This window comes from Tyto alba, unplaced genomic scaffold (assembly GCF_018691265.1).
Source record: "Tyto alba isolate M040663 unplaced genomic scaffold, T.alba_DEE_v4.0 Super-Scaffold_14, whole genome shotgun sequence".
Taxonomy (NCBI): domain Eukaryota; kingdom Metazoa; phylum Chordata; class Aves; order Strigiformes; family Tytonidae; genus Tyto; species Tyto alba.
In genome coordinates, this window is record NW_024881276.1 from 53,011,066 (window position 1) to 53,033,454 (window position 22,389).

At 42.6% G+C, this 22,389-nt stretch overlaps 2 protein-coding genes across 7 annotated transcripts; one reads left to right on the top strand and one right to left on the bottom strand.

Moving 5' to 3' along the window:
- Window positions 1-91: 91 nt before the first annotated feature.
- BLZF1 (basic leucine zipper nuclear factor 1) lies at window positions 92-9,309 on the top strand. 3 transcript variants are annotated; one of them, XM_042788980.1, is made up of 8 exons: window positions 92-292; window positions 577-652; window positions 1,919-1,975; window positions 3,111-3,550; window positions 4,222-4,421; window positions 6,027-6,155; window positions 6,753-6,972; window positions 7,876-9,309. In XM_042788980.1, exons 3-8 carry the CDS (start codon window positions 1,957-1,959, stop codon window positions 8,059-8,061), a joined length of 1,194 nt encoding a protein of 397 aa, XP_042644914.1. In that variant the 5' UTR covers window positions 92-292; window positions 577-652; window positions 1,919-1,956; the 3' UTR covers window positions 8,062-9,309. The 3 variants fall into 3 exon arrangements, with proteins under 3 accessions (XP_042644914.1, XP_042644915.1, XP_042644913.1); XM_042788981.1 differs by having other exon boundaries at window positions 583-652; XM_042788979.1 differs by lacking the exon at window positions 577-652.
- Window positions 9,310-9,919: 610 nt separating this feature from the next.
- CCDC181 (coiled-coil domain containing 181) lies at window positions 9,920-21,956 on the bottom strand. 4 transcript variants are annotated; one of them, XM_033005200.2, is made up of 6 exons: window positions 21,585-21,951; window positions 16,052-16,212; window positions 14,549-15,526; window positions 12,192-12,338; window positions 11,394-11,548; window positions 9,920-10,770 (listed from the first exon to the last, which is right to left on the bottom strand). In XM_033005200.2, exons 2-6 carry the CDS (start codon window positions 16,187-16,189, stop codon window positions 10,608-10,610), a joined length of 1,581 nt encoding a protein of 526 aa, XP_032861091.2. In that variant the 5' UTR covers window positions 16,190-16,212; window positions 21,585-21,951; the 3' UTR covers window positions 9,920-10,607. The 4 variants fall into 4 exon arrangements, with proteins under 4 accessions (XP_032861091.2, XP_032861093.2, XP_032861092.2 ...); XM_033005202.2 differs by lacking the exon at window positions 21,585-21,951 and adding an exon at window positions 18,809-18,915; XM_033005201.2 differs by lacking the exon at window positions 21,585-21,951 and adding an exon at window positions 18,773-18,860.
- Window positions 21,957-22,389: the final 433 nt, after the last annotated feature.

Here is a 22,389-nt window from a genome sequence, read left to right on the forward strand (position 1 = left end):
GCGCGCCGGCTCAGCGATTGGGTGAGGGGACGGGAGGGGCGGGGCTGTCACCGGGACAGCGCTCCGCCCGCCGGAGGAAGCGGAAGTGAGGAGGTGGCGGTTGGGGGCGGTTGTGGCGGCCGCGGGGCTCCGGGCCCCTCCAGCGGGGTGGCTCCTCTGCCCGGTCCGGTGTGCCGGGGATCGCGGCCGGAGCTCGGCGAGCGCTGGACTCGGTCCTTGTTGGCCGGTAACCGCTGTGGGGCGAGAAACCTCTTTTCCAGAGCGACGGGTAACGCCCAGCTCTGGTTTACCGGTAAGGTGCGGGGCTGAGGTGAGAGGGGGCTCCTCCGAGGCGCGGCGGGCGCTGGTGCCCGGGGCTGGGCCGCTGGTGGTTTTCCGAGGCCCTCGTGGGTTGTGACTCAGCGGTGTTAATACAGGATTTCCTCGCGTTGTTTGTCATGCGGGGGGTTTTGCGGGGCACGGTGTTAGCTGGGAAGTGCAGCGGTTAACGATTCAGCCTATGAAGGAGTTTTGCCTATAGGGATGTAATAAAAGGTGGGGTGAGGGGTGCAGAGGCTTACACCGAGGCTTTGAAAGCAACAGGACAGTAAGAACACTGTAACAGGAACAGTGAAGGAGCAAGATCATCAGCAGATGGTCTCAGATGAAGCAGGTAAGATCAAATGCTCATAGTCAGTTTCTTAGTGAGTATTCTTGTCTCTGAGTAGCTACATTTTCATTCTCCCTCCCCAAACAAGTAAAGATCCTCAGTGAAAAATGAATAACCAGTAGTGGTGATGAGCATGTCATGGTCTTAAATGAGCAAAAATGTAACTCCAACTGTAGAAGCAACAGATAGCAAGATGTTCCTGTATCTGTTGTTTGGGAAAAGTCCAGGAGGGAAAGTAATTTCTTTTGTCTTCTAGTCATCACAAAAGATAAACCTACCTTTCTCAAAACAAATCATGAATCTATAAAGCTGGTAGTTGCATTTCACTGCTACCATTGTATTTTCAGAGCAGAGAGCAGCAGCAGTGGAAGTCAAAAAAGTCTTAGTTAAGCCTTTTTGGTTAGTAGTATAATAAAAGAAAGCAAGGGCTTTGGGAGATCTCCCTTGAATAGCAGGGAGAACTAAAGCAAAAAAAAACCAAACAAACAAACAAAAAAAAACCACAACAACAACAAAAAAAACCAGGATATAGCAGTCTCAAATTAATGTAGTTAGTGACTGACCCTAGAAAAGAGAGGTGAGTTGCCTGGGAAGTTTGGAGTGGATGGACCTGTGGATACAGGGAGGCTATGGTCGACAGAGTTTGTGGATAGGGGAGAAAATGGCCAGAATGGCAGTTTGGGCCAGACTGGGGGTAAAGATTTAATGTTGGCTTAAACTAAGCATGTGTAGCCACTCAGGGCACTGATTCCTGCTTTGGCTGGGAACTGTCTCTGTTAAAAAAAAGTTGTAAAAAATTGCCACAGTTTCCTTTTCACCTCTTGATCTGCTTTAAGCACAGTGTGGGAATTCCCTTTCTTGTGGTTCTGTGATGATCTTAGGGTATCTCTGAATGGTCATGCAGTTGTATTCTGGGAGCGTTACAGAGTTCTAAAGGGTAATATGAGGGCTCACTGAAAGGAGGAGGGAGACTGAAAAGAGAAATTTGAGGAATGGAAACTGGAACTGGCTGAGGATCAAGAGATAGGAGTCAAAGTACAGCTCTTAGTGAAAAAAGAAACAAGTGCCAGAAAATCTCATAGGCCTTCCCCTTTTAACTCTTGGTTCTGGTGTGGTTTTTATAATTTGGGGACTTTTTCCTTTGTTTTGGTGTGCCTTTTTTCACTGTGCTACTAAACAGGAGTTTAGAGGCCATACTAGAAAATAAGGTAATCCAATATTAACTGTCACTCTTACCTTGATAATGATTTTTGGTTTTTTCTTCCTCAGATGTACGTGGTTAGGAAGAGCTAACTGCTGAAGAGAAAATGACCTCTCTAGAAAAAGGTAGGTAGTTCACATGGTGTCTCAGCAGACTGGTCTAGAAGTACTTTAACTTGAATTCTAAAGATCAGAGTTACATTGTATGCCAGGCTCCATTCATTTGAATTTATTCCTTTTATGTAGCTATTAGGAAGTAGTTATGTGACTTCATTATTGCAGTGAAAACCAGAGCTTCCTGGATGGCAGAATTAATTGTAGTTTTCTAATCCAGCTTTGTATTGAAAAACAAGTTTGTCGCTGGTACTGTCATCTGTATGTACGCTTGTATGTCAACCCTCCTCTAGTATTTAGAACCTGAAAAGGTTGCCAACTTGAAACCAGGGCAATATCTTGGTGTTACTACAGCATTTTTGAAATTCATTATTTGGATAGAAGACGCAGGCTCCCATTAACAGCCTGCAGTATGAAGAAACAGCTGTATGTGTAGCTACGTTGTAAGAAACTTTCTTGCCTTTGTCCCTTGCAAGGAAACTTTGCTACAGTAATATTTTATTCAGCTGAAGACTTAAATTTTACTGAAATTCATTTTATTTAAGTTCACTGTCACGCATATTGGGCAATTTAGAGCAGAATGCATCATTACTGGGAATACCAGGCTGTGTTGATTAGAAATGAAGCAGAACTGGCTTGTTGGCTTTTCTTAAACCTTCTCTTGGACTAGATTCAAGGTAGATAGTACTTAAAAATCTGCAAAACTCCTTAAGGTGTTAGTAGTTATGTAGCTAATAGCAGCTTTTCATTTAATTATTACTTTTAAAATGAGACTGCTCTGATTCTGTCAGCAGCTTCTAGAACCTGATTTTACTTTCAGCCTATGAGTAATATTGTCAAGAATTTTCTCCATATTAGCTCTTTTTCATGTCTGTGTTTAATCTTGTATGTCAGCAGGAAATTAGGATTAATGCAATTCAGATCAATGTTTGTGTCTTGTACTATTAGTATTAATGAGCAATACACACTTGAATAAGGACTTTTCTAACTTGTGCTTGATAACTGCAGCTGCAAAGGACTATTTTACACATGCAGTGTGCAATTAAAATCTCTAACTTTGAAGTACGGAAATTAAGTGAAGAGTTACAGTGAGACTATAACAAAGTGAAAGGTGGTAAACTTTCCCTCCACTATTTTTAAATTTTAGTTGATGATGCCTCATCACCCATCCGAGGACCTGGAGATGGCATGGAAACAGAGCAGACAGCTGAATCAGTGGAAGTAATCACGGGAGCCAATACTACGAACCATCACATCCATCACAGCCCACATAAAAAGACAGTCTCTTCCCTGAGTCCCGGAGTTCTGCAGCTAGGGAAAGTACATGCTGATAAATCAGTGGAGATTGAAGCGATTCGTATATTAGTACCCAAAGCAGCTATCACCCATGTTGTTCCAACTAAAAATGCTAAGGTTGCTAAATCAGTGGGACATAAAGGAGACACGTTCCATCAGTCAGATGGAGACACAGATCCCAAGAAAGAACAGATAGAGCTGAAAAATGCAATTGAAAAGCTAAAGAATTCAGAAAAACGGTTGTTGCAGGATAAAGAAGGTCTCTCTAATCAGCTACGTATACAGACAGAGGTAAGAAACAAAAGGTATTTTCTCTCACACAACTGAGCTGCTTTGGTTTATATAAGCGGTTTGTGAATGTGACCAAAGAGCTGTCCTGACACTATAGCCTTGAAACAAATAGTTTCCCTTTTGAACTTACCAGCTAAGATACAGAGTATATCTAAGTAATCCAGTGCTGCTTGTTTGAGAACAGATGAAAGAATCAAATGCTTGAAGCTGGGAGAAATACATTAGAGGGCTGCAGGGAAATTAATTTTTCATGAGGAAAGATTCTGCTCCTCAACTCAACTGCTATGTGAAAAATGTTATGTCATAGAAGGGAAGACTATGCTTTTCTACATGACATAATCTGTTAATGTTTTACCTAATCCTTTATCTTACTGATTCAGGACTTGAATGCTACTGAAACTTTCTTTGTTTTTTGTAGCAGGCTTTCATTTTTCCTCTTTGATCTCTGTTAGAATTTTGATGAACATTTAACACGTTTGCATTTGTCTCAAATGTTTATGCTCACTAGAGTGGATCGTGAGGCTTAATATACTCTGCATTGGATGTGTCCCATTCTGGAAAGAGAAAGGCCATTTATTGTTAGCAGTCTGCAGTAACTTGCATTGCATTCTGGAAGTAGGAGGTGTTTCATCCTATATTGATAATTACAGGACAGTCTGGTCTCATTCTAGGTGAATCGGGAGCTGAAGAAATTACTTGTTGCTTCTGTTGGGGATGATCTGCAGTATCACTTCGAACGGATGGCTCGTGAGAAAAATCAGCTAATCCTAGAAAATGAAGTCCTGGGCCGGAATATGTCTCAGCTCTCTGAACAATTAGAGCGCATGTCTATACAGTGTGATGTGTGGCGAAGCAAATTCCTAGCAAGCAGGTACTGCCTCTCCCAGAGCTGTTGTAACAGCATTCTCCTTCAATCTTTTATTACGTACACCCATCGCAATGCCTGGCAATGTGCTTATGTACACGGGGGACGGCCACAATAGCTATACTGACACCTACTATCAAATCTGAGCATACAGAAAATATACAAAGAAAGTAAGCTCCTTGTAAATCTGAATAGCTCTGCATTTCAGAGCTAATACAGTGGGTCCTAAATGTCCTAAAAGCTTAACTATGGTTCTTGTCAACATAGCAAGAGAAGTTCTTAATTCTGATACTGTGTGCAGTTTAGGGTTTAAAAATGTTTTTCAGGACAGCTGTCTTGATGTGTCTTAAAGGTAATTAGCTTGATTTTCATCTTTGCCCCCCGGTAAGATATAATCATCTGTTTGTGAAGAGGTTGATTTGCTTAAGAACTCTGCTTATAGTGATTCAGGGATCTTCTGGAAGAGCAGCTCAGTATGGAAGAGTGAGCAGGGAGACCTCTTCATTAAACACTGGTTGTGCTACTGCTGAGAATCCTACTGTTACTCTGTAATCATGAAAACTGGTCTGAATGTCAAAATCTCATTTGACAATGGATTAGACTTGTAACTGGATAAGTGTAGCTGTCTTACCAGATCTGTAAATAGTGTTCTAGGATTTTTAATCTTCTACTGTACTCAGATATAACTGACTAAATTTTAACTGTGATGCTTAATGCATATTACAAATGACCTTACCGCTTGAAGAAAATGGTAATAAAATACAGTCTCCTCCCTTTAATTTACTGGTCTTAAGAAGTTGCAGGATATTGAGTGAATGATAAGTACTTGTGATAATCCTAGCTAGGCAAGAGTTACTATCCTAACTTAACTTGTTTCTTTAGCATTAACAGCAGTTCCGAGATCAGGGGCGCAAGTCCCTGGCGATGTGCTTAGAGTAGCACCCTTTGATATTGTAATGTTCTGGTTCACTGAGAGCTCGGATTTTCTAGCTGCTGTTGTTTAAATGTCATTCTGGTTTCTGCATTTGCAGTATTGCAGGCATTTGAAATACCTGCTTGAGGGGTCAAGGCCAAGCCTTATGGCGTAGGAAAATGTGACAACTGTTGTCTCATTTGTAGCTCTTAAATGCTCTTATCTGGTGTATGTAACTTCTAGTTATTGCCCCAGAGAAAGGCAGAGGTGAATGAATGCAGTCTGTAGCCATAGCTGTCATCTTTAGAGAGCATGAAAAGATGTGATCACAGCATACTTGTGAGAACCGTGTTAGCAAAACAAAATGTATTTAGCTTTTTATCTCTCAGGATCCTTGTCCACCATGTTCACTTACCTAAGGTATTTTGAAATGTCTGGTACTAGATTTGTATTAAGTGACGTAATTGTTTAAACTCAGCAAGTCAAAACATAATCTTGCACTTATGCTGACTCTAATTGAATAGAAATTATTTTTAATACGTGTCCTTTGTAGTTAGGTTGATATAGGCTCTGTATGAGGGAGGGGTATTAGAACAGCAGCTTAATCCTTAGTTTGAGCTGACAAATTATGGTCTGTAGTAGAATAATGGTAACTCACACTGCTCGCTCACAGTACTGATTGGCGATTTCTCTTGCAGGGTTATGGCTGATGAGCTAACCAATACCAGAGCAATTCTTCAGCGTCAAACCAGGGATGCACAAAGTGCAATCCAGGACTTGCTGAATGAACGCGATCAGTTCCGTCAAGAGATGATTGATACACAGAAGTAAGATTTTTCTAATCCAGACTACCTCTCTGAAAACGTAATTTCTGTCAGTTTGTTCCGGGCTAGAGAAGAACCAAGTAACTTCCCCTGTTCCAGTGATAGTCAACAAAAATCAATTATCCAGCTGGATAGCATGGTCACTTTTCAGTTTCAGAGCTGAAAGAGCTGAAGTAGCAGTAATTCTTTTTTCAGTCCCTGAAGGTGTGAGGTCTTAGGGGTAATATACTGTAGAACTGACATCCCTCGTATCCTCAGGCTTTCTCTGTTTAATCACTTACTGTCATGACTTCATCTCCTCCGTCTCCTTCCAAAACTTAGATTCTTCTACCTGCATGGACTTTTTAGTGCTTATCCTGCCAGATGTCAAATAAGTTTTACCAGTATTAAAATACTGTGTTGGTGAGGCCTTGCCTTGGAGAGTAACTTGTTTGCCTTCTTGTTTTTAAACACTACTTTTTTTTTTTTTTTCCCATTTTTTTTGTTAACATTTAGCTTGTGCAGTAAGTGTTGGGAAGGGACGATTCCTCAGAAGTATGCTGTGTGCTTTTTGTATAGAGTACAAAAATCACTAATAGTGCTTTTTTCCGTTCTGCACAGGCTGTTGGAGGAGCTGATGGTTTCTCTTCAGTGGGGGCGACAACAGACATACTATCCTAGTGCCCAACCTTATACTACAACAGAGCTAGCAGCTGTGAATTGTAAGCTAGCCAAAGCTGTAAGCTCACATCTTCTTGGAAATGTTGGCGCTAATAGTCCAAAAAAGACTTCAACAGCTGTGGAGTTTTGCAATACCCCTGCTGAGAAAATGGCTGAAATGGTAAGAGCTCTTCGTACAACTCAGTCTGTCAGCACGGAACCTTCTTTCCAGAAGGAAATGGCTTGCTTTGTGTTAACTGCTTAATATCTTGCCTTTTTAAAAAACTATATGCAGGGCAAACATGCTGAATAGAGCTGTCTGTTTCCTTCATTAAAAAAAAAAAAACCTACACCCTCCCCAAAATCCAAACAGAGAAGCCCCACACAAAAAAACCCAAAACCAACCAAACAAAAAACCTTGGGAGAATAAGCAGAACAATATAAATAATATAATGATACATACCGTTTCCTTCTCTATCCCTAGCACCACAAATGACTGGGTCAAAATCTGTTTAGAGTTAGTTTGTCAGAAGGAAGACAATTGAAAATATGTAACTGAGTTTAAAAACTGAGTGGGAGAAGAAATTCAGGTAGGAGTAAGTCATAACACTTCAGTTTCTGTTGCCCTAAAAATCAGTTTTGTTGAAAGTGGGTGGAAACAGAGAGAGAAGCTATATGATTATCTTTCAAGATAAGGTTCCACTGCAGGAAGTTTTATGTTTAAGTGGCAAATTAGAGTAACAGTTTAGTCTGGAAGCAATTGAGTAATAGTTGAGCAGGAGGAGGGTCACAGTGCCTACTAATTTGTGTTGTTCCTGCCTGGTTTTGCTCAACTCTGCTAAAAAGATTAATTTTTTTTTATTAGTCTCAAACCATACCTTGGATTTCTGATGAACATTACTAATTTTATAAACAGTACTTAGTGTCTTCATCTTGAGAGTCTGAATAGGTGGGTATTTGGTTTTCAGCTTGGAAAAAAATTGAAAAATTGCTTTTGAGCAGAAATCCTTCCTAGCTCTTAGAGAAGGATAAAACCTATTAAGTTTAATAGATACCTCTTCAGTTTCAATTTTTCCATCCTTAGGTGCTACGTGTACTGGATCCAGCTGCACGTACAGAAACATCAGCAGAAGTTTCTTTTTCGGAGACTTCTCCATCCTCCTTCCTTTCCACAAAGAAGAGTATTGGAAGGTTTCACCCATATACAAGATACGAAGATGTAACTTTCAATTGTTGCAATCGCTGTCAGGGAGAGCTGATAGCCCTTTAAAACACAGTTGCTGCAACTGCACATGCACTCTGTCTGAAGAATTACACTAGTTGATGTTCAGCAGGCTTCCTTTTCCCCTGTTTCTTTCCATAATGGGTGGGTTTAACATTGAAAATGATGCAGTTTCTGCTTCTCTACCTCTTGAAGTTAGGGACAGACAGGATTTCCTTAGCCTCTGGGTCACTTCTACTACTTTTCAGTCTGGAAAGCTACTTATTTTCTTCTGCAAAGGCAAGACCAAAAATGTTATGCTGGTCCAATCTGTAAAGCATAGAGATGCCCTTGACTATTTAAGGTTTACAGTTTTACTAGCAAATCTCAATGAATTTCTCTTTAGAGGGAGACAAAAGCATACAATGCCAAGGTAAATGAAGTGCTGATGGGTTATGTTTTTAAAAAAAAAAAAAAAAGTGACTGAAAACAGTCAGCTCCATGCTTTTTTTTGAAGCTTAACCAAGGTGATGAACTGTCTCCAAGTCTGTGTTCAGCCTTTTAAATTTAGTAATAAAAAGGAGTATGTGCAATGATTCTTCTAAGCTCTGAAAGTAAGAGCATATATGGTGTTACAGCCCTCCTGGCAAGAAGGGGAAAGAGTTTGATTGAATGAACTCTAGCTATAATGTAGAAGTAGTAACTGGTTTGAAGTGGATTCTGGAAAACTCTGGGGTGAGATTATTCTTGTGTTTCTACAAAGCTAAAATAACAGCTTTTCCATCTATTTCAGTTACTAGAGTGAAGCTGTTGCATAGCTGATCCTCAGTAAAGACACACTGATCCACCTCCTGTAGTACATAGTGTTGAAACCTGACCTAGCATTAGAACTCGGTCCTTGCCCAGGGTCTTCCTGGGTGTTATGGGAAGCTGAAGACAAGCACTAAGTTTGCACAGGTACTGGTAAAAAAAAATATATATATTTTTTACTCATATCATTTTCTAACCTTGATGTAGGTTCCAAGAGAACTTTTAGCAGATAGGCTGCCTTGGATTTAGCAGATTATTTAAGTTGCAAATGTAGAGGAAAGGTGGGAGGATGCAAATAATGCATTTTAATGTCTTGGTTTCACTCCCGAATTTATCCTATGTAGCTGTCTACTTTGAGGAAAGGGTTTCAGAAATGGTTGGTTTTCCCCGTTTTGCTTCGAATCTCATACCTTGATCAGAATATGGAAGTTTAAGTTCTTGCTGTTGCAGGCCATGCTTTGGTTTGCACGAAGAAAGCTACAATAAACTTTCTTTGCTTGCTTTCAAGTTGCAATTTTGGATTCAGTATAGCTGTATTTCTGACCTTGTTTTCTGTGCAGCATAAAAGGAACTAGATGCCATTGAATTGTAAAACCCTTCACTACGGGTTTGAGGTAATGAACCAAGAGGCACTACTTTTGCAGCTTAGGGAGATAAGGTGAACCTTTGCAGACTTTCCCCCTGCACTTGCTTGCTAGGCACAAGAAGCATTTCTTGCTCTGGGTGTCCAGGGGAAGGTACAGGAAGGAGGAAGGCACCTGTTACTCATGTTTCCTATTGGCATGTGAAATGTGTGTTTCACATCCACACCCTTTATCTACGCTGGCAAAAACTGCACCACAGCACCCTCCAGTCAAACACCAGTACTCCTCAGTATGTCAATAACTATCTCCAAACATTGGAAGAGGAAAAATACTAATGGCACATTTGCTTTGTGTCGTCTACACTTCTGTCTGTTACAGTACTTCCCAAAAACATTGTGAATGTAAGAAAAATGCCAGATCATGAACTCTGCTGGACAGGGAGCTGGTCAGAATGCTCCTCACCTTCCTCTAACTTAATGATTCCATGAGTGACCTCAGCATATTCTCTGACAAGAATTTACAATTTACCTGGGTAGGGTAATGTAGTTTATTATAATTAATTTAGCAAACATGAACACGTATACAAAGAATCCAGCTTCCTTGATACTGGTAAAAGTCATAATTCACACCACCTTTTAATGTCATGGAATAGAAAACTACTGAATATGACTCACAGAAATAAGTTTCAAAACCTGTTGCACATTCACATACCTGTTAACCTTCAATGACTAAAATAAAATAGTCTTCCAGCCTAGCCTGAACTAACAGCTGGTCAACAGATCAATACAAAGTGGTACAAGAAACAGCATTTTCCAACAACATGACACCTTGTACAGTATTCATCACAAGCAGCAGCAAACAGCAATATTAATCCAGCAAAAATTCAACATTTTTCATAATAGCCTGCATCCAGGAATTCATGGTGGTGTTGAGTATAAAGTGCCTCTTAAAGACAGGAATGTGTATTTGCCACCCTCATATATAGATCTCACACTCATTTAGATTTGGTCAAACCAAGAAGATCCCTGAGTTATACATAAAAGCAGGCTTTTCAACAAAATTACAAATAAATAGATAGTAAAATCATTGTCAGAGAAAGTGATCGTTAAACTTGCTTGAAAGCTTTAAAAACACCACAAAAAAGTTTGTGGCTGTAAAGAGCAAAAGCTCAAGCCATAGAAGTTATGAGGGTTGCCACCAATAACTGGTTACATCAAACTTTCAACTGTAATGGTCTGTGAAGCGGAAGGATTTTGTCTCTGAGCTAATACAGTGGATGTTCTGCATCTGTTTTGCTCTTCGGGCTTCTAATCTGAACTGCCTTGCTCTCTCTTTAGCAGCTAGTTCTTCCGCTCGTTTTTCTTCTCTCTTTCTTTTTAGCCATCTGTGGAGAGAGGAAGAGGACTAGAAGTACTGACAGTTGCAACTGAATGTTTTACATCATCCATTCAAAGGAGACTGTTCCCCGTTTAACAAGTCACCTTGTCCTCTAGGATAATGTTAGGTGTCGTGGCTGAGCCAGTCTAAAAGCCTGACGCTCCTAAACTTGGGAAGCACTGCTTTTCCATCCCACTTCTCCAGCTTCTGCATCCACCTTTACCTTCCCCCTTTTGTTGAGCTGATTTAACTCACAAACTCGACGAAAAAAAAAAATATATTATTGGATTAACTTCCTGCTTGTTTAATGAACTGAATCAACCAATCAACCCAAGCCTGCTCCAGAACAGGCAAAAAGGGGTAGGGGAGAAGAATCTCCCTTTTTCAGCAGAAGTAATTCACCGTTTCAGCCCAGGTTCTAACAAGTAATTTCACAACAGTGAACAACCAGCATTAAAGAGCTGATGTATTTTTGCTAGGGTGTAAGTTTATGAAGACATATTTATGCAAAAAAAACCAACAAACCAGTAACAACTTCAGCAGTGAAGAGGTACCATATAATAACTACAGTCTTAAGATGGCAGACTACAAAGTTTTCAAATATGATTCCCTAGGAATGACCCTACTCACTCTTTAAAGGCTCTGTTGCATTCCTCGGTTCTTGGAAAAAAGGCAATTCCCTCAGCTTGGCGTCTCAAAATTTCTATCTGTTTTTCTTTCATGTGTTCTTGGTGCTTTTTTTTAAGCCATAACTTGAAGGCTTCTTCTGGATTCCTGCTTCTCTCCTGTTTAAAAAAAAACAGACGTATATACACAAGGCTTATCATTAAATGACCTTTATATTAATCACGTTATAATAATTTTTGGAACTCTGCTGGCATCTCCCATCCACAAAACATACTTTATAAGCAAGCTAGAGCATATGCTAATCTGGCATGGACTATATACACGAGCAGGCATCCAAAGCGGTATGTTTTAAAAAATACTGAATTTAACTTTTCAAGCCCATCGCTGCAAGAACTTTAGAACAGAGCATCTGAATCTTCAGCTTTTGCTCAGGTCACGTGCATTAACTGCTTGCCAACAAGTTTAGACGGTAAGGACTACACTTCAAAGGCTTTCTGGCTGCTTGTTTACCACAGGGTTCAATTAAGTAATTCTCCTGATAAAAAGGAGCTCCACTGCATCTCCCGTGACTTGATAGCTATGACGTTCATATATGCAGCTCCCAGGACACAAGCCACCCTGCCCAGCAGAACAATCCTAAACACGGCAGTCAATCTAGCCCTTCACTGAAAACAAGGTAACAAAACCATTTCCTATGGCTGTAAATTTTCCTATGCTTGGCTAAGCACAGAGGCTTAGAATTCGTTTTTCCTGTTTAACAAGAGCGCTGCAGATCCCAGTCCTACACTGGGGAGATCATACTTTGCTGTTCAAGTCTTCCAGCTCCTTTGCACGACGAATTCGCTTTTCTTCTTGCACTTGTTCTTTCTTTTTCTGTAACCAAGCTTTAAAAACCATCTCATTCTCTCTTCTCTTCTGCTCTTCTTGTTCCCTTTTCCTCTCTTCTTCCTTAAATGGAATGAAGAGTGAATAAACTTGTTTTTTTGTGAGAATCATCTTAAATCTGTGAAGGCCTTCATAGACAATAAACCATTTGAATTATGTGACAGAGACACAAAATTACTGAGGAAAAAGGAATACTCAACGACTTCATCATGGTTGATACTACTCTTAGGAAGAAACGGGTTTGAGCACTCCTGTGGCTTATGTTACATTCAGGTACTTTCAGTCTAACCAACCCCTTCAGTGATTACCTCCATTTCCATGATACTCGTAACTCACAGACCTTTCAATAGCAACAGGTGAAGACTTCTAAAATTAAGCCTGCCCAATAGCTCTGATTAGCTTAAAATCAGTTTAAACTGATGCGTTTTTAAAATGAATGCAGTTCTTGGGCTTGATGGACCACTAAGCCCTAAAAGATATTTAACTACCTATGGACTGCAGGCACTACCTTAGAAATAAGGATTTTTTTTTTTTTTCTGGACACGAAGCTGTAATGTATTTACTTGAGGAGTATGAATAGCTTAACGCTTTTTTCAAGTTTACAAAATGAACTGATTTTTACAAAACTGAGATAAGGGTTTTATTCATTATTAATCACATTTTAGCTAATGACAAGTATCTGCAAGGAGAAGAAAGGTTTTCAAACAATACTTCATAAAGCTGATTAGGACATTTTATGGGGTTTTGACTCTTTGACACACAAGCTACAATCCCCCTGCTCATTTCTGAGAATGAGACACTGGGAGAAATCTATTATTCTTGCGAACAGATGATGATCCTCCCACACACACACAACTTTCAGACTATCCTCCAAATTTACAATTTGTAATTTAGTGAAATGAAAGAAACCCCACCAAAATGAAGCAGATGGATTCCAGTAATGTCAATAAATGTTTCATGCCTGTGAAATCCATCACAGAATGGAAGAGCTCCATTCAAGAATGAAGAAATAAGGTAATACATTCTTACCTTTTCATAAGTCAGCCAACAGAGGAAGAGATTTAGCACACACTGTTAGGAAAATAACCTTCCTTACCTCTACCACTACCTTTAAATACGTAGAATATGGTGTCAAGAGATCTAGTCTTTTGTGTACAAAGAAAACACATCAGTAACTCCTCACATTTCATACCCCTCGTTACAGAGCTAAGCCTCAGTGAACTTTTCAAATAAAGCAGGCTAGACATATTTCCACAGATAGGAAGCAACTTTTTAAGCTACTTAGTCAGTTTACTTAGAACATCACTGCACAGAAAAATGCTAGATGCTTCATGCTCTTTTTATAGAGCAACACACATAGTAAGTTACCTTTTTGTAAATGTATTATCATAATACAAAGCAAAGAAAAACATCTAAGTTTTTAAAATCATTGGTAAAGATTTTTGAAGTTCCTGTTACAGTTGTCAGAGGCTGATTCTATTAACTATTTTTTTTCCTCAATAAGGAGCTGAGAAAGAATTAAAAGGGTTTTTTTTTTCCCAGTAGTACACAAGATACTGATTTGATTTTCTAAAATATAATCTTTTTTTTTTTTTTCTTTTAAATTACTGTGCTTTATAGGTACTAGAAGAATAATCTCAGTACTGGAAATATTTTCTTCTTTTCACTTGCATGCATCTTAAGCAAGCAACAAAGCATGCCACTTTCAAAGTCAGCTCTATCTTCCATACATGTTAAACACACTCCTCTTTGTTCATAGTTCTCACAGTCATTCTCCTGTGTAAATCTTACTTTATGACTGAACACTCTCCCTATGATAACTGCCTGTTACATACTTCATGAGCACCCAAATGTGCACCTGCATCACTGTGGTTAACGTTAACTTCCTACATTGCAGTGTAACCTGTGGAGGTGCGATACCATGTGCTACGTTCCAGTAAACAGTGGGCCTGTAATGGAACCTAGGCAGAAAGAGAGTCAATAAGCAAAAGCAATAATCACAATAGAGCAGAAGAAGGCCTGTTTTTATGAAGGCTATATTAAACAAATACTTAATTTCTCCTGTGAGCAAGGCAGGATCCTATGCCACTCTGTGCAGGGTTTTTTTAAGGAAAGGAGTTCTGAGAGATTCTGTACAAACTCCAGAGAATTATTGCTACTGCTGCCTCTTTTATCATGGAAAAAAAATGAGTAAATGCCCTGACCACGTGGTCTCTGTGAAGCAGAGGAACTGGATGGTCACTGTGATCTACTTGTCGCCTCGATATCTTTACCTCTTTCCTCAGTTTTTCCTTCCTTTGCTCCAACTGCTTCCGCAATTCTTTTTGTCTGGGAGAAAGACAGTAAGTAGAGCTTCTCACAGGCACATTTGCAGACTGCGCCCTCTGCGGAGTCTTCCGTTTTCCCAGACCTCTTGCAGCACTGATAGCGGAATTTGGACGACGCTTAGGGTTAGATGGAGGCTTAGGGAAATACACACGCTCTTCTCCACCAGGAGAAAAAGAATGTGCTCCTGGTCTTACTGGTGGTACTTCTTTCATTCGAGAGACAGTGCCAAAAGGACCGTAGTGTGAGGATTTTGGAGACATCTGTTGAGTTTCAATATCAGTAAAAGAAACGCTTATTGGGGGCAAAAAGCCCTGGCTTTCAATATCACATAAACTTAGGAGTTCAAACTTCCCATCTTTTTCCACTAGGATTTTACCATCCTTCTTTTCCTCATCCTTGCCAGCACGTGGTGAAAGTGATGTGCTTTCCTGTCCCATTTCATTAGAAATATGCAACCGAGATAGCCTATTTGAAACATCATCTCCTCTTGCAAGGTCAGTTTTGCAAATTTCAGCATCTTCTAAAGGAGGAACTTCAAGATCCACCAACTTATCCTTAAATTTTAATTTCCGTTCTCTGTTCTGATCCACAGGAGCCTGATTCTCTAGCAGTTTGTTGGCCTCCTCAATCTTTTCCAAGATGTAACGCTTTATTTCTTCATCTTCTTCCTCATCCAGTTCCTGCTGCTTTTCCAGCTTGGATTCTTGGAGAGAGCTTTCACTATCAGTATCAGATACACGGTCCCCCTGTTTAATATCAGAACTGGATTCCAAATTTTCTTCATTGGAGGGTCTCGCTTTCACATCTACATCTGCCTCTGAAAGCTGATTTGGATTTTCTTCCATTTCCTCATTGTCTTCCTCAAAGTTGTCCACAACTTTAACAATTTGTGCTTCAATATTCTCTTCATTTTTTTCAGGATTCTAAAAAAATTAAAATAAACTAGTCTATTCTCCCAACAAAGAACAGTATCAAAGAAAGAAAAAATAACGAAAGAGAAGAGCAGTACTAACTGCTCTAATTCTAAAACTGGCTGTCAAATAGTGCTTGTCGTAACTAATAGCTTTTTTTGCTCTAACAACTCTCCTGCAGTTTCTCCACGTTCACATCTGCACAAAGTTTAACTAACCATGGCTTGCACCGTGATCAGTGACAGCATAAAACCAGAACAGCGTGTGCTGCACAGACACTGAAAGGAACCCAGAAGTGCTTTTGAAACAAACATATCGTTTTCAATGAACACAGAAATTACTGGTTTAAGGCAATTATAACCAAACTAACCAGTTCCCTGAATTGTTTTTCACTATAATTCCAAATAATCTTCCTTGTCAAAATTCAGTGAATGTACCTACGCATTTCAAACTATATTGAATTTTGTGCTTTTGATTCCACATATTAATCAATTTTGTCTTCTATGACAGACAACTGGTATTTACTATAACAAATACCTCTATTTCACCAAGGTTTTCTTTTTCTTCTTCATTAATTAGCCAGTCGAGGTCTTTTTCAAAATCATCCTCATATTCTCCACTTTCTGTTAAATCACCCATATCCGCTGGATCTCCTTGGTTTTCCTTTTCACTCATTTTGGTGACGTATTAGAGTAATACTACAAAAAGGAGAAGGGAACAAAAATGTTTTCAAACTCTAGTGACCCACAAATATAGAACTTTGATACCTCTTATGCCACTGTGCTACAGCACCTCAGGACTAAGGACCACCAATGGTTTATAAACATGAACAGTTTTGGCCTTTCCAGCTCTGTCTACGAGGGGAAGATTTGAGTTAAAGCAAACCAAGGTGACTTAATGTCTTGCGTTGAGTCACTGACAGAGCTAAAACTTGAACTCATGATCTCTTAACTATTAGTCTGGTGTTTGGATAAAAAGACAGCTACTTTATGTTTTTTGGAAGTACTACAAGCTTTCATTGCTCCCAGGTGTGTTTTACATTGTTGTTTTGTATCTGTCTGGCCCATTTTCCTTTAAAGAAATCGTAACTTGTTTCGAGTTACACTATAAAAATGGGGATGCACAAGTCCTAGAAGATTGATGCCACAGCTTACAGTAGTTCAGATTACCAAAAAACTTCTCATAATGACATCTTCAAATGAGAAAGCATTCACTGGTTGGACTCTTGACAGAAACCTTCTGCTAGAGTGACTGAACATTTACAAGCAGCTAGCTTTCAAACCATATCACCTCCACTAGTGTTAAGGGTAAAGAAAGTTACACAGACACCAGTTGAGACTGCTGGGAAGTGGATTCTGTTCCAGTTTGAATTTCTGAGGAGGACAACAATGGGAAATACTGAGTAGCCAGTTAATCGGGCTGCATATAGTCATATTCATGATAAAACTGAAGAGAAGCCACTATAAGGATTGAATCCTTTAAGCAATCTTTGGATTGCATAGCACACAGGTGCCAACAGCTCCTGAAGGACTGCTTGAACACCAGTGCTTGGGGCTCCAGGCTGACTGCCTGCCGCCCCTCACCCAACAGAAGGCATCTGTCTCCATTTAAAGACACAAAAGGGTTAAAGACATGTGGAGACACACATCAGCCTGGGAAACTGATTCTGGTCTTTTTACAGCTTTAGCCACTCATTATACCTTCCCTAATTTATTACTGTTTACAAAACCAACATAAAAGAAGGAAATGTTGATTATTCAAACGTTCCTATTCTCTTTGTACCCTCTGCTGTAGGCTGGAAGGTGCCACTTCCAAGTGCCTCTCTAGTAGGACAAATCTGTGTCATTTACAACACACTAAAAGATCACCATGTGAGCATTAGCACATGGCAACGCAATACTGGATGTAAGAGTTAGCTCTGACCCTAGATGGCCCCGGAACATCAAGACAGCTCTTGCTGTGTGACCATCCTGCCCTTCCAGACAAGAAGGGTTGCACCTGGACCTCCTGATCTAAGCATTTTGTAAAAACCCTTCTATCCAGAAGATGTTGCTTAAATTCCTTCAAGCTTTTAAGTTCTGATGAACATCTCCCAGTTTTTAGTTATTTATTCTCAAGAACATCAGCTCCACTTCTTAAAACACTGCATTTCATGCTTGACAAGAGTGCTGCTCTTTTAGGTCACAAAATTTACTCAAGATTTGTTTAAGATGAAAGAATGGTAATAAAACTGGGCAATTTTGTTGCAAGCTTGTTTGTATAGAAAATCAGGCAAGTTTTTACTCTTAATTAGCTTCTTTTTAGCCACCATTTGCCACGAGAACCGCTCATTCACATGAGATTTCTCCAAGTTTAAATTTTCAAAGCTTGTTCAGACCATTGCTTTGGCTTCATGTCTATTTCCATCATGTTTTTTCCTGCAGCTCTTCTCATAACATCTAATAATATTTGCTGGGAAATGCCCCTTCCGTCATAAATATCCTTGGTTTGGAGGTGTTATGTACCTGGGTTCTTAATGGAGATTTCTTTGCTCTAGTAATATTCAGCACAAAAGAACTATTTCTCTTTAACTTCATCATCATGGCAAGCAGGCTCAAAACCTACAAAGCTGAATGGTGCCTTTAAGAAAACACGCTCATATCAGCCCTGAGGCACTCAGCACAAATACCAAAAGCTGTTCAATTAGGATACGTATAATAAAGGGGAGCTGCATAAAAATCAGCCTCTTCTGTTTTAACATAAAGTAGTTATGGCTGAAGACAGAGTTTCAGTTTAATGGCCTTGTTTTGGAAAATCCTGCACTGGCTCCCATTCTATTTAGGGTCTTACGAATTAAAGACTAAAGCGCTTAGGCTTTAATTGGGAGCAGAAGTGTACAGAGAATCTCAGGTCTTCATTTCCACCTGCTCCTGTTCTAACGGGGGGCGGGGGCGTGGCGTATCCTGTGACCGAATTGTTCCGCAAAGCTCCCCAACACCTCTACGCGGTTACCCTCAGGCCCAGGCACCACAAAAGGAGGGATACAGCGACGGAGCCCGTTGCCCCCGAGCGCACATCCACCCAGAGAGAGAAACCCGAACCCGGGCGGGGAACGCGCCGCCCCCGGCTCCCGCACCTCACGGCGGGCGGCTTCAGCCGGCGGAGCCCGGGCACGCGGCGCTGCCCCGGCGCCCCAACCGGCAGCAGCCCCTCACCGGGGCCGGGGCGGGGAGTGGGGGGGGGACCCGGCCGGCAGGTGCAGCCGCCATTCGCCCTCACCTCAGCCCGGCCCCGCCTTGCCCCCTCGCCCCGGACCTGAGGGAGGGACGAGGTGCCGCCGCCCGCTGAGGCCCGGTGCGCCCGGCGACGTTGCCATGGCAGCAGCGGGGGCGGGCCGTCCGTCCGTCCGTCCGTCCGTCCGTCCCCGCTCACCTCTCCGCGGCGACGCCGCCCGCCGACGGCGGCCCCCGAGGGCCGAGCCCCGCCCCTCCCCGCCGCCGGCACGAGCGCGCGCGCGAGGCGGCACCGCCCCGTCGCCATGGAGACGCGGCCCTCTCCCTCCCGCCCCGCGTTTCCCCCCCCTTTTGTTGTCCCCCATTTTCAGCTCTGAGGGCCCCTGAGGAGGGGGAGGCGCTTTCTCGTCCCTTCGCGTTACACAATGCCATCTACACGCGCGGAAATCAACGCGAAGCTGAAGAGGGCGAGGGGGGGGGGGGGGAGGCCACAGACGAACGCCCAGGCGAGGGGCAGCGGCGCGGCCGGCGGCTTTCCCTGCCCGGCTAAAAAGCATTTGATGCTGTTAAATTATGCAGTTGTTTGGGAGCAGCCTGAGCGTCGGCAGTTTTGGTGGTGTATTATTCATGCTCCGGCTGGTGACGAGCAATCTGATCAGACTGACAGCTAGCAGTGTCAAAATTTGAGCTTTTGTTAATAAGGATCGAGCCGCGCCTCCAAAGAGGCACCTCACTGCATTAATCACACATCACTCCTAGGACTTTGGCAGAAACCCACACTAAATTCATTCCTTTCTGGAAAAAATAAGCCCCCAAAACCCAGCACCCTGAGTTACCTCCTGGGAAGGGGGAGCTGGTGGAGGGGTCAGGCTTCCTCAGCAGAGATCTGGGAGGGGAGGTGGCAAGCCACGGCCGCCTCTGCGGAGGACCAAACAGCCCCACGGGTCACGGATGCTGTGATTAGCAGCCCCACGGGTCGTGGAAGCTGTGATTAGCAGCCCCACAGCAAGCCCCGTGACCACCATGGAGCGCAGAGGGCTCGCCGCAGGGCAGGGAGGCCCTTCTGCGAAACGCCGGCTGCGGTGGCACCAGACAGGGGCTGCCATCGCCGCAGCCCGGCAGGGCTTTGCAGAGGGGGAGAGCTGTGCTGACCAGCCTCGGAAGAGCAACCGGGGGATTTGGAACAGCTGGCTAAACACCTTGGTAACTTCTGAAAGGCTCCCGGTAAATGTGGTGGTTGGTGTTGCCACCAGTTACCACAGAGAGCCGCTGGCTCAACCCCACTAGGTGTAGTTCAACGGGAAGCAAATGCGCTCGCTTGCTAGAAAAAAAACACGCATCTCAGAGTGCAACATGCCCCCTGCACTAAAGGGTTAATGCTAATGAAAGAAAATATGGACTAGAAAATAGCGATGAACAAATTTAGCCAGGGTGTTAATAACTCTCAGAGTAATGCGGGTAGAGTTACCCTTTCACGCAAAGTCACGCGGGGTAGAAAAGCTAAACCCCTTCAAGGTGGGGTTCAGGAGGTCTCTGAAGACATCTGTAATCATAGGCCACATGCCACTGGAGGAGGTTGGACTACATGACCTTGGGGTTTCTGCTAATCCTACGCCATACAGCCAGAAAGAGAAATGGGTTTTGACATTGCTTTCAGTGAGTTGGAAGGGCTCCCTGATATTTACCCAAGATAACACCCAGGCACCTGCTTGGCAACGGTTCCTGCTGTACCTGGAAAAACTTCAACCACTGACCTCACCCAGGGTCGTGCAGTTATCCCGCTCTTGAAGACAATATGCCAAATTTCTGATTTTCCACATTTCACAGACAGGTGGCTTTGACGAGTTCATAGCAGATTAAAATAAAGAGAACTGGGCACAATATCAAAGTTTTTTTGCTCTGCTTTTAACATAAGACTATCCTTCATCTTACAAGCCAGTGCTACCCCCTTCATTCACAAGAGATGCTTTATCTGACTAATTACAAATCACCATGATTATAAGACAAGGATTAGACCCCATTGTTGGAAGATCAAGATGTGATGCTTGCTAATGATAATTTCATGATATCTTAAGGTCAATCTAAATTAATGTGTGCATTCATTAACCCGCACGTCATTAAATTTATGTTTTCAGATGTTCCTGTCTGTGAGGGAGCTACAGAACATGGTTATGAAAAAACACAATGGAAACCACAGCTGAGCAACACAGGGCTCCAAGGACATGTTGGTTGCTCTTTTCCATGTCACTAATGCATCAGACACTGTGTCTAGGGAAAACCAACTCACGCAGAAACGAGTATGTTTAACAGAGAAAGGCTGTGTAACACCTCCAGAGCAATGTTAAACAAGCACCTTGACACCTTTTGTATGTTGTGTAGGAAACAGCTGACGCTGTCAAAGAGTAAGGGGGAAGAGGGGCCAGAGGTGCCAGTCTCCTGCCCCTTCCACACCCAAAGCCCCTCTTTCCTTCCCAGCACTTGGCAATGATCACACCAATAGAGAAGAAAACGTAACCACTTCCACACAGAGCCCTTCCCTTTCCCCGAGAGCACTGCCAGAGCAGCCGGCTGTTTCACACCTGCGCGCACACACACAGCCACAGCACGGTTGAGTGTAACCCTGCCATGCCTTGGTGGGCTGTCACAGCCAGTGCTAGCCCAGGGGGACAGCAGTGGCGGCTGCTCCTGAAACAGCAGCCTCTGGCAGATCTTACTATTCCTCCCTTTTTGGACAGCACAAGCCCAGCACCTGGCCTCTCCCCCTAAACAGCAATCCTAAAGCCCAGGAACTATATCACATTTTACCAGCATCAAAACAAGCCCGGGGCAGGACACGCAGATTCAGTGGTAACACTCACCTCCAGCAGCCCCCAGCATCGACTGGAACAAAGAAACAGCCACAGCATCCCAGGCAGACGCCCCAGCCGTGTGTAATATTTATCTCATCTCCATCAAACCGCACTGTGTGCCGTATTGGTAACACCGGAATTCAGCTCCTTGGCAGCAGCTGGGTGTCCCTTTTCAGATCTCTTAGCTGTACGTGGTGTGGCAGGATGCGATGGGAGGAGCGAGGAGGATTGTCACAGTTCACGTGGACCTGCTTCTCTTGCAGGCGAGAGCGGCCTGAGGGTTCTTGTTGCAGCACTTCTCACCAGCACCAGGGACGTGAAACACTTCAATCCACTTTAAGGGATAATGCTATACCTGTACGAGCTACCTTCCTTTCATATGCAAGCAGAGATTTTAATCCCTCACATTGTCAAGAAGCTCATCCCGGCACAGCTGACTCCTGCATTCACCCGGGGAAGGCAGATGAACGAAATTAAAAGCAAGCCTGACATGCTGACAGTCTTATCCCTCCTGCTTCAGCAATAAGGCTCTCAAGGAAACACGTGTAAGAAAGCCTCCCCCCTCCCTTCATCCCCAGACTACTCCTTTTCTCTTATTTTTGGTGTTGTGCAGAGGGCCTGTGGGGCTACTACCCACACTGGCAGCACATGCTAAGACACCACTTTGCCCTCCAGCCCAGCCTGTACTACCAGGTCCAAGCCCTCTCTTCTAGGAGCATCAGACAGGGAGAGCTTTCCAAGGCAGTCCAGGGTGGGTGGGGAGTTCACGGCCTTTCTTCCTTAAGGCCTCAATTTTGTAATTAGGTCAATGTAA